General features: G+C 36.0%; 1 protein-coding gene across 1 annotated transcript; it reads left to right on the top strand.

Annotated features, from left to right (window-relative positions):
* Positions 1 to 10,026: 10,026 nt before the first annotated feature.
* LOC143449181 (uncharacterized) lies at positions 10,027 to 17,380 on the top strand. The gene is made up of 6 exons (XM_076949276.1): positions 10,027 to 10,211; positions 14,640 to 14,837; positions 14,971 to 15,074; positions 15,153 to 15,254; positions 15,366 to 15,617; positions 16,748 to 17,380. Exons 1-6 carry the CDS (start codon positions 10,109 to 10,111, stop codon positions 16,958 to 16,960), a joined length of 972 nt encoding a protein of 323 aa, XP_076805391.1. The 5' UTR covers positions 10,027 to 10,108; the 3' UTR covers positions 16,961 to 17,380.
* Positions 17,381 to 17,726: the final 346 nt, after the last annotated feature.

Genomic DNA, 17,726 nt, shown 5'->3' with positions numbered 1-17,726 from the left:
AAATATTCGGGTGCAGCAAGCATAGTCTTTAAAAACCTTGATTGTGTAGTTGCCACGCATTCCACAATGGGTATAACTGGCAGTCGGTGAGATAGATGTCACCCAAATTGCAAAGTTAGGCACGGAAGCACCCAATATTGTTTTTCATAAACGTTAATGTCACATATTGGGCTTGACAGCTTTCGGTGAATGTTCATACTTAATGATGGGGAAAAAAGCTCCAAACTCAATTACTCAGCAGTCCGGGATGCTTACCACCACTAGCTGACAATCATCATGATAGATGCAATATTTAATATTCTACTGAAGTGTGTTTCAAAGTTAGTTATAGGGCATATAGGCCTTCTTGCAAACATTTTAGTGTGTCGGTGCAGTACTGGAATACTGGTAGCCCGTACTATAGGCCTAGACTATATACCTATATAATCTGTAGGCATAAGTCATTTCATTACAAAGGACATTATGTAGGCTATAGGCCAATACAGGGTCCTGTATTTCAACTACCGCCAATTGTTTTAGGCCTATGTAGGCCAAGCACCCTAGCTTATATGCGGGATGACACTATTTATTACACTGTAGATGCAATGAAGTCACTGTAAATTCACGTATGCTGTCTGTTTTCTACACAGCTACCAGCAATGTGACGTGCCCAAATGGATTACCTCATTCGAACACGATTAGCCTTACAACAATTATTTCAAGAGATGGAAATATTCTTTTTAGCCCATACGAATGGGTAATCCGTGCAATCTTTTTTCCCTTTCCTATGGGCTAATCCTTGACGAATGGGGTGACCTTACCCAAAGGCATTACATTAGCGCCACTGGGTATCGCTAAGGGCCGCATTGTTGCAAGCCCAGTGCTGAACTCTCTAACCACTACAAACCCGACGACTTTTGAAGAGTAAAGTGCTTTAAAGCAAGCAAGCAAGCAGTAGAATCATTGTATTGGTATGGTATGACCAGTAGCTTATGATAATTAAATTAATCTTTACTCTCGGACTGAAGAAAGTTTTTGCACGACTTAAACTAGGCGATGATGCCTCATATCGCTCAAGCCCCCGAGACATTTCGACATTTTATGGGAAAAGGTGTTTCAAACCAAAATTCTATGTGCGAAAGGAATGCCTCGACTGGCATGGCGCTGATTTTGAAGGAAAGTATTTTAATTTTTGGTAAACTTGCACAAGCCGCTGACTAAAAATTCATTATCGGTGAGTTGTCGTCTGGTTTAACCTATGTTCGGTGGCAAATTTTACACCACTGAAAGGCAGCATAGATATAATTGTACCTAAGTACATGTTGTGTGAAATTTATCAATTCGTATGCCAGATTTTTGCAACATAGGCTACACCGCTATTCAATCAGTAACCCTTCAGCACAATAACAAACATTAACCAATCAGACACAACGTATTATCACGTCATTGCGCATACCGATTATTTTGGAAAGCAACTGCTTTACCATCTGCAGGTCACACATTTCAATGGTAAGTTTAGGCGGTTACAATAGCTAGAACGGGTATGCCAAACCTTGATTTCAGCGGCGTAGTGTTTAGTTTTTTAGATTTAACTTACATCAGAAAAGATATTTAGTAGGTACTGTATTTCGATATTTAAAAGATATTATGACGCTTTGATTTTTTTGGTTGCCTAGTCGTATTTGACGTAATTATGACGTCACTTTGACTCGTAACGACTTAACTTAAGCAAAGTCCATTAAACGTCACAATAGATAGCTGTCGTGGATTTAGCTATCCTTTTTGTCGACTGATGAGTCTCTTTCTCTTCTAACCGTGAAGTTTGGTGGTTCCGCTTACATCAATAAATAAATGCAATTTAACGCACACTTACTCATTGATTTAATCGCCTGCAAGGAAATAAACACAACAGCAGCAAACAGAATACACTTTTTATTTATAACTTCCAGTCGCCCGATCGTAGTAATGACGTTTGCTTTGAATACATTTGTTTTACGGTATAAGATTAACTTTTCATTTCTCCTCTATCTGTCTCTCTATATCTAAAAAATGAAATTCATCGTTTATTTATATGATGACGTAAATTGTTTGTGATGCATAAATCCTTCTTCTGTTCATTGTGTTGTTGACTTCGAAATTTCCACCATCTTGGCTAATTTTGGCCTCTCAATTCCCACGTGTGTGTTTACCAATCGTTGTACCAGTTCAGTCGAGGTAAGATCTTTTCTCTCTGTTTCTGATCACGCGGTCTTCACATGATCATTCCCGATGTATATGTTTTCCACACGTAGGCTTCTGTCGTAACATAAAATCACGTGGTTGCGGTTCGGTTGTCACAATATGTTATTAATATATAATTCGTTTAAACAGCTATGGTTAATTTCACATACTTTGATAACATAACTACGATCTCTTAATACTCCTTAGTAGTCACCAAAGTTAAACCCTAAAATCGCTGTCCTTCGGTATACTGTACAAAGATTGTGCCGTTCGCATTTAAATCATAGACATCCTATTTATAACTATGGTAGTTATTTATAATGTGTCTATGATTAAAACTCTTGGACACTTGAGCTAGAGACTAAAGAGTCAACTGGATTCATCAACGTTTCCTGAAACATGCAATTTAATCAATTTGCAGAAATGCATGGCACTTGACAGCAGCAGCTAAGTTATCCCGAAAGCTAAGACTTTAGCGACAATTCCGCATTTGTACAATACTCATAGTTGCAAGCTCTGATTTAGTCTGGAAATTTATGTACTGGATTAATGCAATTTACGACTACGGCCCCAACGTCGCGACCTGTATGGAAAGCTTGCATTTTAACACAGGCCGTACTTTTTTCGACGATAAATCGTACGTGCAAAGATGCAAATTTTAACATGATGGCGTGTACAAAAACTTTAATTTTTTGTTTATTTATTATAATTTGGCGTTCAATTATCCAGTCTTTCTTTGTTTTTATTCGAAATGACTTAGGCCTAGGCTATTTCACCGGCATCCGTTTACTGAAGTTGCTGAATCACAATACGGTTGCCGGCAGATTTTCGCTGATGGTGTATCACTCTCGTTTTGGATGAGAATAAAAAAGCTAAACAGTGGCTTAGTGGTTAATAATGGAGTTCATATGCTGGAGGTCACGGGTTTGATTCTAGGCTAGGCTAGTTAATGTTTGACTTTTTTTTTTGTCCAAATGTATTTTTGAAGTAATTTATTCATGAGAGGTGAGAGTTTAGTTTGGAGTAAGTTAGTTTTAGATAAATTTACACTTTAGAAAAATTAGTATGTCGTTTTAAGTTGAAAATTAGCATACATTTCAATTTACTGACTAGCGTAATTGCTGTTTACCGTGTTTGTATTTTCCAACTTCGCTAAACAGCGGCTGGAAAAATAAGCGTCTACTACACCGCCCGTCGTTTAACAAAGCAAGAAAATACGAATTGTGTAACCAGCTAGCCGTTTACCGAAGTAGCTTTTTCCAAATTCGGTAACCAGTAGCCAGTGAAATAGGCGCTGCCTTATTTATTATAAATTGGTTTGAAGATAAAAAAGTTGGATGTGCACGTTGATGAATTTCATGGAAGCAGCTGCTACACTTTACACTATACAGTGAGATTTAGCGTACGCCTAAATAAGGTCTATGATTTCATCATGCCAATATTAAAGCTATATTTATTTTCTGCCGCAAATAATTATTATTTTTATAAATGGGGTCGATTCGAAAGCAGTAGATTTCGCCCTGCTTATTCGAGGCGCTGTTACAGTCAAGTTACAACCGTCATAAAACTAAGGAAATTTCAATACACTTGCCAGTGGTGTAACAATATTTGTTCCTTCGCCACGCTGGATATCTCCAGCGTATCATACATACTTTTTAAACAGGGACCCTGACGGGAAAGTTAAGCAGTTTTTTACGTGAAATTATGCTTGCAGCGGTGTAAGGACACAAGTTTTGGACTGTTGGCGTGAACTGAAACCTCACCTTTTTGTTTGTTTATTATACAGTAAATTAAAATGAAGATAAAAAGTTCATCGTGCATGTTTGTTATATTGTTTATTTTTCGCCATTAACTGATTGGAGTGAAAGTCATGATGCTATAAGCCTTTAGAACCATTATAGGGGTCTAGTGTAGAAGTGCACAACCAAAGGATGCATTTATATACTAGACCTGGGCAGCTACTCAAGTTGTGATGTCATTTGGTTGTGCACTTAGGGATAGGCGATTCAGAATAATTTACTTTTCTAGAATTATTCCGAATGCTCAAACCGAATCAAGAATACCATAAACGACGTTAATTTCTGCTCCTTCGGTGCTGGTTCTGATTTGCATCCATCAGTTGTTTTATCACCCGATTGATTGCTTAACTCCAAATACACATGTTTAGTCTTTCGATGTTTCATAAGACTTTCAGTACTGTTACAATGACTCATTTCTTCTTTACAGTGCTTACACACTGCAACTCTATTACTAATGTAATTAAAATTGAAAATTTAATGTTATTATTTTTAATGAAATAAATTAATATAAAACACTCCCACACTTGTGAAGTTTTCCTTTTCCCAGGCATCTTTACTTTAATAAATCTGATATGCTTTAACTCGAATAACGACAAGTGAGTAACGATAACAAATGCACATGGTGAAAACATTAAATGTATTGAATTAAATTAAATGTATTACGAGACCAGCACTCGGCTACCGAACCGACAAACGTTAAAGCAGTACATTTTGGCCGAAACGATATTGCACAACGAAAGAATAGTGATCTCTCTAAAATAAAGGAGACACTATTTTTTTTCTCTGTTTATTAGTATTAAAGGCCGCACCTTGCCCACCACAAACACTTGGGCCATAAGTCAAGGAGCACACTGGCTGCTTTCTTGCCCACCTGCACCCTAAAACTTTGTTTCTGCACACCCGAGATTTCAGCGAAAACTATCATACGCTGCAGTCTGGCTTGTAGGCAGGTAGGATACAAAAAATCTTATGGAATGCAAAAAACGTATACTTTATTTTCATTTTGGCTAGTTCTGAATGGGAACCACCGATCTCAGCATTCTATTTCAATGCCGACCTCGGCGTTTGATTTCTCTTTTCTCGTCTCCTCTTTTTTTCATGGTCAAGTGAATTCTTCATGGCCAGACAACACTTCTTGCAGTAATCTTAAATGTTAATGTTTGAAGTTACTGCAACATATGGATGGAAAGTCATTAATATATTGAATACAATTCCCACAAGTATTCAAATAAACAGTACCAGAAATAGCCCATAAAAGCGGTTGTTTTTGTCATGCAAAAAAGTAAAATAACTCAATATAAAGCAATTAGGGTTAACTTTTATTTTGAATTCTTAGACAAGAACTTTCACAGGCATAAGTTTGCTTCAACAAGTGTACTAACAGGTAAAATTTACACGTTTAGAGGTACACCTCTTAATACACGTCAGAAAGCAAGCTTATGTAGAAGATTTAAAAGTAATATTAAACTCTATAGAGTTCCATCTTATATTCTGTTTTTTATTTTATTATACAGTCGAAATTGGTTAATCGCATAGTCAATTTGCCAAGCTTTTTTATGCGATTAACCGATGTATGCGTTTCCTACATTTTCTCCGCTATTCTCTTTTAAACACCGGCGCACGCATTCTTGCTCCTCCGCCGATTTTTGGAATGACGCAACAAGTGAGCTTCCTTCTTTTCGATTTCGAGTACAGGTATGCTATGTTTCTGCAGTGGTTTGCGCTTTGCGACGTAACAATCCTTAAATAAAAATTAGTCTTGTTGTTCTATTGTGATGTAACGATCCGTAACAATCCTTAAATGAAACGTAGTTTTGTGGTTCATAATCACTGTAGAGAAGGCCTTTTTTCGTGAAGTTTTACTTTATTGTTCAAATCATTTACGTGCTACTGTCTCTATAGCCTTCAGCCTTGCGGTGAATTTAATCACAGCTGTCTTTAATTCACAACTGCTGTCTTCAGTGTCTTGTCGTGTATTTAATCGCTGCGGGTTATGGGAGATCTTGCGATGATTTTTGTTTATTGGTGAGGATAATCTTCAGCAACTTAACACTTCATCAAAGGAAATATGCGGTTAAGTGATACAAGTCTACAAATCAATCAAGAATTCCTATTCGATTAACCGATTTATACGATTAACCCTTATGCGATTAACCGTTGAATTTTCTTCACAAGTGAATGGGAATGGTTTGGGATTATGCAATGCTATGCTATAAAGCGATTTATGCCTTTAACCGATATGTGATTAACCGATTTCGACTGTATATTGGGTTAGCACGGTTCAGTCACAATGAGCTTTGTATAAAGTGTTATCGAGTCAGTATGAGCAGCATTGCATCCATCAGTTTTAGTTATGGTTATCCTACACTTAAATCCAGTTTTCTCCACATACAGTTATAGGACATGACAAAGAGACAGCTTGTGAGAAGAGAAGTGATGAAATCAGTGTATGTCGAAATAGGTGGAATTCGAAAATAGGTAGGTGGAATTGAACTCAAACTTGCAAAATGAAATTTTCTGAACTCGAAAAAATATCGATCGAGTCCGAGTTCATTAACTGAGTATCTGAGTAATCTTGAAAAATAAAAAAATTTCTAACTTCTGCGTCAGAAACACTAAAATCGAGCGTGCTGTACCATAAAGCGGTTGGACTAACCCTTTACCTTCCATTCAATGGGCGCACATGAGGCACAACCATAGACGCCTAAGGCGGGCAAGTAGAGCGGCATTTTCTGCCCTTGGATTTTAGTTTTTTCTAATAATTAACCTATGGCTTTTAATCAGAACCGATTTAGTACAACGCAACAGGATATACGAGGTGTCGCTGGTGAGTCTTGTGCCAAAAGAAAAAAAGTTTATTAGATAGTTTCAATGTAGAACTCGCAATCAAGCCCCAGGTTTCGAGTTAATCTTTTCGGGTGCTTGTCTTGTCGTCTTTCAAGCAGTGTTATTACAAGTTACGCATTGAATTTCTTGCATTTAGTGCGTGATGGTAATGGTAACAATGAAACTGTAAACGCAACAGTAACAATTGAAATTTAAAAACTAATCAACCATTGTCTTTTACTTTACAAACCACAAAACATACACATTTGTTAAAAATGTAAACGTAAACTGATCGTCAAAAATGTAAACGTCAGGTCTGATCAAGTCAGGTGTTAAAAACTTTGATTCCATTTTCTCTTACCGCTGTTTTCAGTTTAATTTTAAATTTGCGATGAAACCTATGTATCCTACATTTCAAAAATAAGTAGTTCAACTCTTTCTTAAATTAGGGGAATTCCGAATTTATGTTAAGACTCGCCCTGGAATTTAGAAAGATAGTGCCTATGAGCACAACATGGTGGTATGTTATGCTATGCTTGAGTGATTTTGAACTTGCAGGTCAGCAATAATGGTAGAGCTTTTTTTCAAAAAGAACATTACACAGAGATGACCAACCTTTTTACAACCAAGTGTCAACTTTTTACATGCGGTGCCAGATGCACAATAAATTTCTTTTACATGATTATATATCGTGTAATAAACAAAAAACAGTATTTATTACTGCTGACCAACTTTACGTATCATAATGAGACTTTTTAAATTGCTTTGATTTCGCTCGTTCTATTTTTGGAAATAAAATCTGTTACTGAGAGCAGCAATGTATTCTTTAAATTTGAATTGGTCGTTTGCGACCGTGTTTTGCTTTTAATCAATTTCGATGATATGTGACTTCATGGGCGAACCGACATTATAAGTGAATATATTCCAAGCCGTTCTGGATAAATTTTATTGTATGTTGAATTTTTAGATTAAACGATGTCATTTGGTTTGTGAAAAATCATCAACTTAAATGTGTTGAGTACAACTTTATTTCTACTTTTAGGTTTATATAGCATGCATCCCTACTTTGGTGGTTTGTTATACGCATTACAATAAAAACTTCATCAAGTTTTGCAGCTTGAAAATATAATAAACTCCCAAAATTGATCAGTAAAACTTAAAGTTAAACTTAATAATACTGCTGAACTTGAACTGACTCAAAATAATTCAAATGCAGAACTTGGACTTTAAAAACCTTTTTGAACTCGAACTTGGAACTCACTTGAAACTCGATTGAGTTCACAGCCCTGCTTTGGAAAAGTATTTCAAGTGAACAACGAATTTGTGAACAACGAAAGTGAACAAATTATTACATTGAACCTCAACAATATGAGCAAGGCTAGTTAACAAAATTTGTCACCCTTCACTTTCAAAACTCTTTAATTGAACCAAACAAAATATAACTCTCCCTAAAACTTGGTACAACTTGATGGTTGACATATTTGTAGAGCTGAGCAACTGCTCTTGTGAAAAGAGTATCGCTCTTGCTCGCCAATGAAAAAAAGAACATTGCTTTTGCTTTCTTATTCTACAAAATACAAATATTCTACAAAAAGGTACAAGATTGTACAGTATTAAGAACCTCGTAGAACTGTAGACTATGTCAACCTTCGTTAGTTTGATATTCTTCACTTTCAAAGCATACAGCATACCGGTTAAGTTGTAAAAATAATTGTAACCTTAAGCAAAATACAACAGTATGTTGACTATTGGGCTTATTTGTGCGAGTGTATCTATCATCTCATTAGTCACCAGTCTTATTGACCATTGTTATGAGCTTGAAAACAAGGCGCTTATACCAAATTGGTATAAGATGGTTAGTGTTGTGTATTGTATTGTTCATTTTTCACCACTAACTTTGTGTGAAATTAGTTTTTTAGTTATATTTTATTCATTACATAAAATTGGTCTTAAAGCAGTAAACTTTTTGAAAAACTTAACCATTTTGTGCGTCTGCAACATTGTTTGTGCAAAAAAGAGCGCGCTTGTGTTTCCATTCCCAATTTGAAAAATGAGCATCGCTCCTAAAAAAAGGGGCACTCTTGTACCTAGCTCTGCATATTTGTTCAAACACAATAACATGAAAATCTTTCACTTTTATCTGTACTTTCAACAATGGTTGTGTTTATAGATTATGTCACCACAGAAAAATATTTTGTTGCCTATCAAATTTTTTTCATGACAACAAAGTTCACACCTCACATTGCAAGTATTTGGAACAAGTATATTCAATCAAAACACTTTGCTAGCCCAAGAATGATGTCATTTTTGAAACGAGGACAATTTATTTAATAATTTACGGCGCTCTTAATTAAAGCAATTTTAAATCAGTGCAATACTTAAGCACATTGCTCTATTGAGTCACTTGCTGCTACAACTCTGAAAAGTGCCACAAATGCAATGTACACACATCTCAGCAGTATATAACATTCGGAAACTTCTAACACCTGCTGAGGTGTGAGTTTGTCACATCTGCTTGAGTGGTACTGTAATTAGCAAGTCGCAGGCAAACTTGACTGCTACATTCTTCTAAGTCAGGTATTATGTTTATCCAGACCTTTTGGGCTTTTTTGTAGGTTTGTATGTACCCCTTACCTTGTTGGATCAATCAGTGCTTCAATTTGCTGCTTGTTCAAAAAAATGTAACCAACTCTACCGATTCACTTGCCAGCTGTAATTGTGAAAGGTATCATAAATGCATCGTCAACTTATTTGAAGCATATATAAAACAAAGTTTTTTCTGAAAGATAGTGCAGTGTAAGTTGGTCACATTTCTTAGGGTGTAGCTAGCTTGTAGTGGGTGAGCTCAATCAATCATTACATCGCCAGGCACCAATATAGTTAGCACTTGTAAATTGCATTACCCAAAAGTTTAACAGTGCAATTTTAATGGTCCAACCTCGAAGATTTATTGAAGATTATAAAAACATTTGGAAGTCCAAAATTAATCAATTACTCTCTCAAAAATCATAGTTTAAATAAAAATATGTCTCAGACCTACTTTAGAATTCTTTTTAAAAAGTACAGATGTACCACTGAAAGTACATTTACTCCAGGCTGGGAATCCGGCTGTTCAAGGTGAAAATGTTTTTTTTCGATCGATTTCCACTGACTAAGAGAAAAAAAAGTACAAAATTAGAACTAACAAACCTTTTCGGATTTATGATATCTTCAAATCCTCTTTCTATGTTTGGTAGCTTTTACATAGTTCTAATATTAAAATATTGTATTACGACTGTGTTGGTATGAATCCTCAACCTTATTATCAGTATCAAATGGCTGTACCTGGTGTACAAGGTGTTCCTACTCACCCCCAGAATGGAACCTATTTGACATCACTAACATCAGGTAAGTGGATTTATTTGTCAAGTACTGGTATTTAAATCCAGAGTAGTTTACGACTTTTGTAAAACACTTAATATTTGCCTATTTTGCTATGTGTAATTGCATATACAGGGTGTCGGAATCTTGGTGGCTGTGCAGATATGTTGTGTAAAAAATTCTGATAAAAATTATAGAATCTAAAACACAGCTTTGTATAAAACATAAAGTGCTTCTGTCATGAAAATCCTAATCACAATCTGAGTTTTTGGTTTATTTTGTAGCATGTGAAAGCATTCACACATCACCTCTGCTCACTTGTTGACTACTTGCTGTTATATACATTTATTGACATAATTATAGAGATATTGGTATAAAGCTTTTATAACGGACTTGATTTTGTTGAATGTCCTCTGTTATAGAAGCTCTATATCAAAGACGGGCCAACTGCGGCTCGCCGACATGTTTTTATTGGCTCTTCTAGCTGAATAGTAATATCCATTTAGTTCATTATCGATGCATTGTTTCCCGTATTTGTATTGACACTACTGATTTTGCGGCTCGCTGGTGTTTGTAGTTTTGCAAAAATGACTCTTTCATTGAACAAGTTTACCCACCCCGGCTCTATATGTTTGTATTGTATAAAATATGAGCTATGTTTGCTGATATGGCTATAAATGACGCCCCATTGTTTTTTTATTATTCACAGCATTGTTTTTGCTTTACCACTCTGAATCGTAAAGCGCTCCACTAATGATAAGATTTATGCCTCGCCTTGGTGACTCTCACTAATGTTTAGGTATAATATACTTGATCACTAGATCAGTCAACTTTTCATGCTCAACTATTAAGGGTGATTGATCTTTGTTAAATGAGCTGTTTTAGCCAAACCTAAAAGCAATGCTATTATACATATATATTTGTCTTAAAAATGCTAAAAAATAATGGATATCATTCTAAATATTAGTGTAAATGATGATATTGTGCGTTAGTTTGGTAAATGATGTATTTTATAACGTTTCAATTTTCAAAGAGAATTTGGTTTTTTCAATCTATTTATTGAAGTTTTAAAGTTTTGGTCGGTACTAAACCATAACTCTTGATAAAAATACTAAGGTTCCTCCTTGCCACAAGGCATAATAACATCAAATATATACAAGGTTCAAGTGGTGAGATGCGGAACTTTATTTCTGCCAACGTTTCATTAACCCATTCAGGTTAGCTTCATCAGTGCAATGTTATACTGGTTAAATTATGTTAATTGTTATACCAGTTGCTGTTTTGCACACCACATATTTTATTAAATTATATATGCTGTAATTTAAGTTCTAGGGAAATTTCTTATCAACCAGAAAAGGTTTGACCTTTCTACAATTTGTGGTATTTGTCTACAAGATTCGACCCACATTTGGTTAATCTCAAAACAACTTTTCCTTTGGCTATATTTGGTGCTAATTTTGCCTTGAAGTTTCAGCCAACGCTAAACTGATTTTCATGAACTTAAACAGCTTTTGACTAAGTTGTTCCTGATTAATCTTTCTTTTTATCATTATGTTTCATTCATCTTTATGTAATATTTGAGTGGTCCAACGAGCAAATAACAGCTCATTTAACCTCACCCTTGGTTGGGCATCAGTTTACCTAGCCAGGATGTTATGTGGCAAAGTTATTTTAAAGTATTTCAGGACTGGGAAAAGTTTTACGATTCTTTTTATAGTGAATGTTATGTGGAGAACCTGCAAGCCCAAGTTTTCTCATTTAGCAACAGTACCGTACATGCCGTTGAATAGACTCACTTATGAACATACCTAAATAATCTCAAAAAATAGCATTGGGCTTATATGCCGAATATAAAATGTTACCTAATGAGTTTCGCTCTGACCACATCAAAGCAGTAACTGCTATTGTAGCAAACTTACATTCTTTCCTCGTCCACGCTAAACAAGCAATGCATCAAGATAGTTCTCAATTGCGCCTACATTATCGCCTTTTTGCTTTACCGCATGAATTCATTTGGCTGTCCTGGTTGTGATTATTTGCGATTATCGTATTTTCTTGATTGAAAGCCTCCCTTGAATGGTACTATGACACCTTATCGAAAGACACTTTATCGAAAGACACTTTATCGAACGACACCTGATCGAAACGACAGCTGATCGAAAGACACTTTATCGAACGACAGTTAATCGAGCCGACAGTTGATCGAACGACACTTTATCGAACCGACAGCTGATCGAACGACACTTTATCGAACCGACAGTTAATCAAAACGACAGTTGATCGAACGACACTTTATCGAACCGACAGTTCAAGCAAGATTTTTGCGTGTTTCTCAAACATTGAAACAATGAGCCATTGTGATGTGCGGTCTTTGTAATGGTGTGCATTAATGAATTGTGATGTATATATCATAAAGTTGACGATTTATATTTTATATCTATATTTTATATTTGTATCATAAAGTGTTCGATTTCGCATGGCGGCCGGCCCGCCCACATATTAATAAGATATCACAAGAATACGCACGAGAATTACTAAGTACGAGATTGTCTGTACAGTAGACTAGACTAGTCATTATAGATACAAAGAGTAAGGAATTGAAGGCAAAATTTTATAGCAAGGGGCATGTCGCTGCCTGACTTTTACACAAAGTAGCTTCTTGAAAGTGGTCTTTATCCCAGCTTGACCGACAGCGCAAAATAAATGGCTTCGATGCTTGGTAGCACGTACACATGTGAACAAATATTTTCAACAATGAAATTCACGAAAAGCAAGCTAAGATCACGCATTTCCGGCGCCTATTTGGAATTGGAATGGAATATGATATTAATAATGATATTGGAATGTCTTCCACCGGGTTCAAGATGACCTTCCACGAACGAATAATAGCATTGAAGGATGGCACAATGCGTTCAGCAAGCGTGTCTCAATATCCCATCCGACACTTCGCAGACTCGTCAAAAAAATTAAGCAGGAACAAGGTTCCAACGAAATGTTAATTGAGCAATTGAGTGCTGGAATCGATGGCCCACCTCGGAAGAAGCGCTACGACGCTGTCAACCAACGGCTGAAGAGCACAGTCGAAAATTATGACTCAACGAATATGGACATAAAAAGTTATCTTCGAGCAATTGCACACAACTTGTAATTAAATGAATGCGATTGAAATGTGCACTTCGTCAGTTGTCGTGCTTTTAACAGTGCATATCGTCAGTTGTTTCGATAAATTGTGGATCTTTTAACCCTATCCTAACCAGGCTCGCGAGTTTACTAAAAAAACTAGGTGTGGCCAACCCCGCACACACATTTGCAATCGTTAATTACTAGAAAACTATGCGTCGTAGACTGATGAGATTATTACAGGTTAGTAGAAACATCATCTGGCTTCCTGTATACATCATAATTGTAAAACTAAAGAAAGTGAATTTAGTGTAAATTAGGTATTTCTAGTTTCTAGACACATTTCTATAAATTCTTCTTGTTACGCCGCGCCCCCGCTGTGAAAAGAGAACGAAAAAGAATAGTTAGTCAAGTTATTGGTGCGTAAATGAGTAATACGCTTCAATGCGGAGAGAGAGCAAAATTATATAAATATCACAATATCTCAAAAATTACAAAATCCAACTTTATCAAACAAACATGGACAGATAGCTGAACATCACAATGACTCATTGTTTCAATGTTTGAGAAACACGCAAAAATCTTGCTGGAACTGTCGGTTCGATAAAGTGTCGTTCGATCAACTGTCGTTTTGATTAACTGTCGGTTCGATAAAGTGTCGTTTGATCAACTTTCGGTTCGATAAAGTGTCGTTCGATCAACTGTCGTTTCGATCAGGTGTCGTTTCGATCAGGTGTCGTTCGATTAAGTGTCTTTCGATAAAGTGTCGTTCGATTAAGTGTCGTTCGATAAAGTGTCTTTCGATCAGGTGTCGCGTCACGCCCTTGAATAGTTTAAATTCATTTAACAGCATATTAAAAAAATATATAGCCATTGCAAATCAACCGAATGAGTAATTTTGCAGACTGTCATGTTGCCGTTGATTACGATTACATTATAGACATCTTTCGTTCAAAAGCACAATGCTTTGTTATGAAGTTGTGGCGTCGCAGTAGCGAATGATCGTCATAGACTAAAAATTCATAGTGCGTGGTGCAATTATTCTATTGGTAAAGGAATGGGTGACATAGGCTTATATGGCAAGTATAGGCTAAAAGCAATATTTTGGAGCCAAAAAGCGGCAGTGAGCTTATACGCTGGGCTGGCATATACAGTATATATTTGATGGTTATATTGTCTGAATCATTAATTATGTCACCTACTGTTTTGTTTATTTCACCATTATGTACATCTATCTTACATATTGAAAAGTCCTATTGGTATTTAGTGAAGCAGTTAATAGTAACAATAATTCTTATTTTCCAACACTCATTAGCTGGTTATTATGTTCTGCAGGTGGAATTCATGTAGCTACTGTTCCACCACCACCACCATCTGCTTCTGCCACGGCCGCGAATGTGGCATTTCAGCAGACAAAAGTAGCAACACCATTGACACAACCGCCAGCTGTTGAGCAGAGTAAGGACCTAGATAAATCAGTGCCTTCACAAGCTACTGCTACTAATGAGGAGGCAGAAAGTGGAAATGATTCAGGTTTGATATGTTGATGCTTAAGCAGTGATGTGTATGCAGTCGTAAATTAGTTGCTCACAGTTGTAGATTTATTCTTTGATTTTCTATTTAATAAATAATGAGTTATTAAGTATGACAAAGTTTATTACTATAGTTACAGCAGCACCAAATACTGAAATATCTAGAAAAGTTTTTGTCACTACAGCATCCCTCACCTGCTCAACCGCAACCATTGCTTCTGCTGGAGCAAATACCATAGTAATTTTGCTTAGCCTAAAATTGATGTTAGTCTCGTTGCTTTGCTGTTTTAGTTTAACTTTTTGCCTGTTATAATAGCCCACGCCAGTGCCAGTTCAACCTTCTTTGCAAACATCTTGGGTTGGAGGAGTTTATGCAGGGGCATACTTGCAGCAAGCTGTTCCACAACAGTCCACTCCGGTATATTGTTTATCTATTATGTGTGATTCGTGGTGTAATGCCTATCGCAGTGAAGTCATGCATTAGAAAAGCCTTTTCCCTTAAAGTCTTGACAATACAAAATATTCATAGATTGCTCCCACACAGCCACAGTATGTGATGACACCTGCCGGTTTGCAGCCTTCTGTGCAAGGTACACAAGGATCGAAACTTGTATATCTACCTCACAACTATGTTGCTGGACTGAATGGGACACAGATGTTGCCACAAGGTGGTATGGTTTCGCCCACTGTTGTAACAGACTCCACAGGAAAAACATACATTGTTAACGGGGCTTATCAACCACATCTACAATATCCTGTTCCACAGGCTAATGCTGTTAAGGTGAGTACCGTTGAATAAGCATAAAAGGCTTTTCTATAGGTTATTTAATCTTAAATCTTTACAGAGCTGATATTGCTAATGTAGGGTCAGATTATTCTGATCCATAATCCACAGGCTGGATACAATGCTATCTCTCCTTTCATTGCAAATACATCTCTCTAATATGATTTTACTTCGACGTCCTAATTTTTATTGAGCTTGTCCCAAGGAATCTCAAATTTATTACATACCGGTACTTTTGGTGAAAATTACCTAACTACTGAATACTCTTTCCCATTCTTTCACAGGTTTCAGTTAATTGTGTTCTTTCATAAAACAAAATAAACTTGTTTTTACACAAGTAGAAAGTAAGGGCTTCTATTTCTTTCTGTATAAGTAGTTACTGTCAACTAAAGTTTTAAATCCAGAATTCATCAAACGTTTATCTTGGCTCAACAAACTGCTAAATTTGTGAAATGAAATGAGCTGAACATGAGATGTTGCGATAAACTGAAATATTACAATCATTTATCGTATGTTGTGTAAAGATTGAGTAGTTTATGCTTTAAAAGTGATCTATGTTCATATCAGGTTATTTTTACCGATGTCATAATAGATAGTTTATTAGCTTTTCATCTTACCTTTCCTCGGTGGACCACTTAAGGAAAGCATTATAGATGTGTTAAGGAAACTTAGGTTGAATGAACATGATTTATAGCACAGTATGTGGTTACAATTGTTTGTCCACTCTAGTATTTTTACTTACCCAGCTTCATTCAAGACAGAATTGCGAATGGTGTATTTTTCTCATTAAGGTTTTTTCGCTTTACTCTTCATAGCGCTTTTTTTCTGTCAAAGAGTCATAAACTTTACTTGTTTATGGCAGTTATTCAAACATTTGTCGAAAGATATGTTTTTTGATCTATAACTGATGATCAAACTAAGTGCAAAATGACTTAAAACCATGAAGAAAAAAGTTCACATAGCTTCTATTTTCAACTTATTATTCTCTTGGTCTTCCATTTTGCAACAATTTCCTTTGATGGAATTAATATATCTAATTATTTGTTCATACATCACTTAGTTACATCGATTCATTCATACTAAGTTAGTGAGTTTTAATTTTAAACTTGGTTTATGTGAATTTTTAGCCGGCAGCTTCAACACCACAATACATCTTGACATCTCCACAGCTTTATGGCTCCATGCAACCACATGCATCTGCTGCTGCATTACAACCAATGTATGGACGCATGCCTGGGGCAACAGCTAATCCACAATCACTGGCAGCTCTGGGTGCAGTTTCTGGTGTACAACATCCTGGAGTCACTACCCCTACTCCTCAAGTCTACTATTACTACTGATTAAGTGTTATAACGTGTCTGTTGACAGTTTAATTTTAACGAGCTTTTTCACTTGTTTTAGCTTGGCTTGCCAGTAATGTATACTGTTCAAGATGTATTTACTAAGGTGAGAAACGGCTCGTAGATATGTCTTATGTATAAAGTGATCTTGTATTTTAAATTCCTTAAGTTGACGGAGTTCACTGTGCTTATGAAGGTTATAGGGACTTTTAACTGTTACAGTAATCTAACTGATTTATGCTGCACAACACCTGTCTTCACCGTGCAGTTGCATGTTAAATGTGCAATCGCACGAATGTTCCTAGGTCGTTTCTTTTTTTTCAGTATCTTTTAGATATGCACTGTTATTCTTACCCTATTTACTTCACATGTACTGGCGCTGGGGAATGTTAATGTGCTATTAAAAAAGTTTTCAAAGGAGTTTCAAGGGAAATGTATTATCCTATATAGTTTGCTTTAGAGCAATGTATATAGACTATTTGTGCTTAATGTAATTGATATTCATTTTTCTGCAATTTCAGCCATGTCAAGCTAAACACTCTTCTATATTGTAACTGTCATTTATAGTGGAAGCTCGCTAATCTGACTTAACTTAAAGTAACTTATCTGGTGTTGCCAAGATGGCTATTAAATTATTTGTAAACGTCATGTTAACTCAAATCTAAATCTCTTTTCTATTCTTCAAAACTTCAGTTAAATAAAGTATTTTTGTTGATCCAAAGGCACGAATCTTTCTCGTTATTTGAAGTTAGTTAAAAAAATCAAT

This window comes from Clavelina lepadiformis, chromosome 3, assembly GCF_947623445.1.
Source record: "Clavelina lepadiformis chromosome 3, kaClaLepa1.1, whole genome shotgun sequence".
In the NCBI taxonomy this organism is placed as follows: Eukaryota; Metazoa; Chordata; class Ascidiacea; order Aplousobranchia; family Clavelinidae; genus Clavelina; species Clavelina lepadiformis.
Note: the sequence above shows the minus strand (reverse complement) of the source record. Positions and strands in the feature narration are given on the sequence as shown.

Bases quoted from the DNA above. Each gene is read 5' to 3' on its own strand.
- LOC143449181 (XM_076949276.1), top strand. From the start codon at position 10,109: ATGAATCCTCAACCTTATTATCAGTATCAAATGGCTGTACCTGGTGTA. The intron at 10,212-14,639 runs GTAAGTGGATTT...TATGTTCTGCAG, and splicing joins TTTGACATCACTAACATCAG to GTGGAATTCATGTAGCTACT. The intron at 15,618-16,747 runs GTGAGTACCGTT...GTGAATTTTTAG, and splicing joins CACAGGCTAATGCTGTTAAG to CCGGCAGCTTCAACACCACA.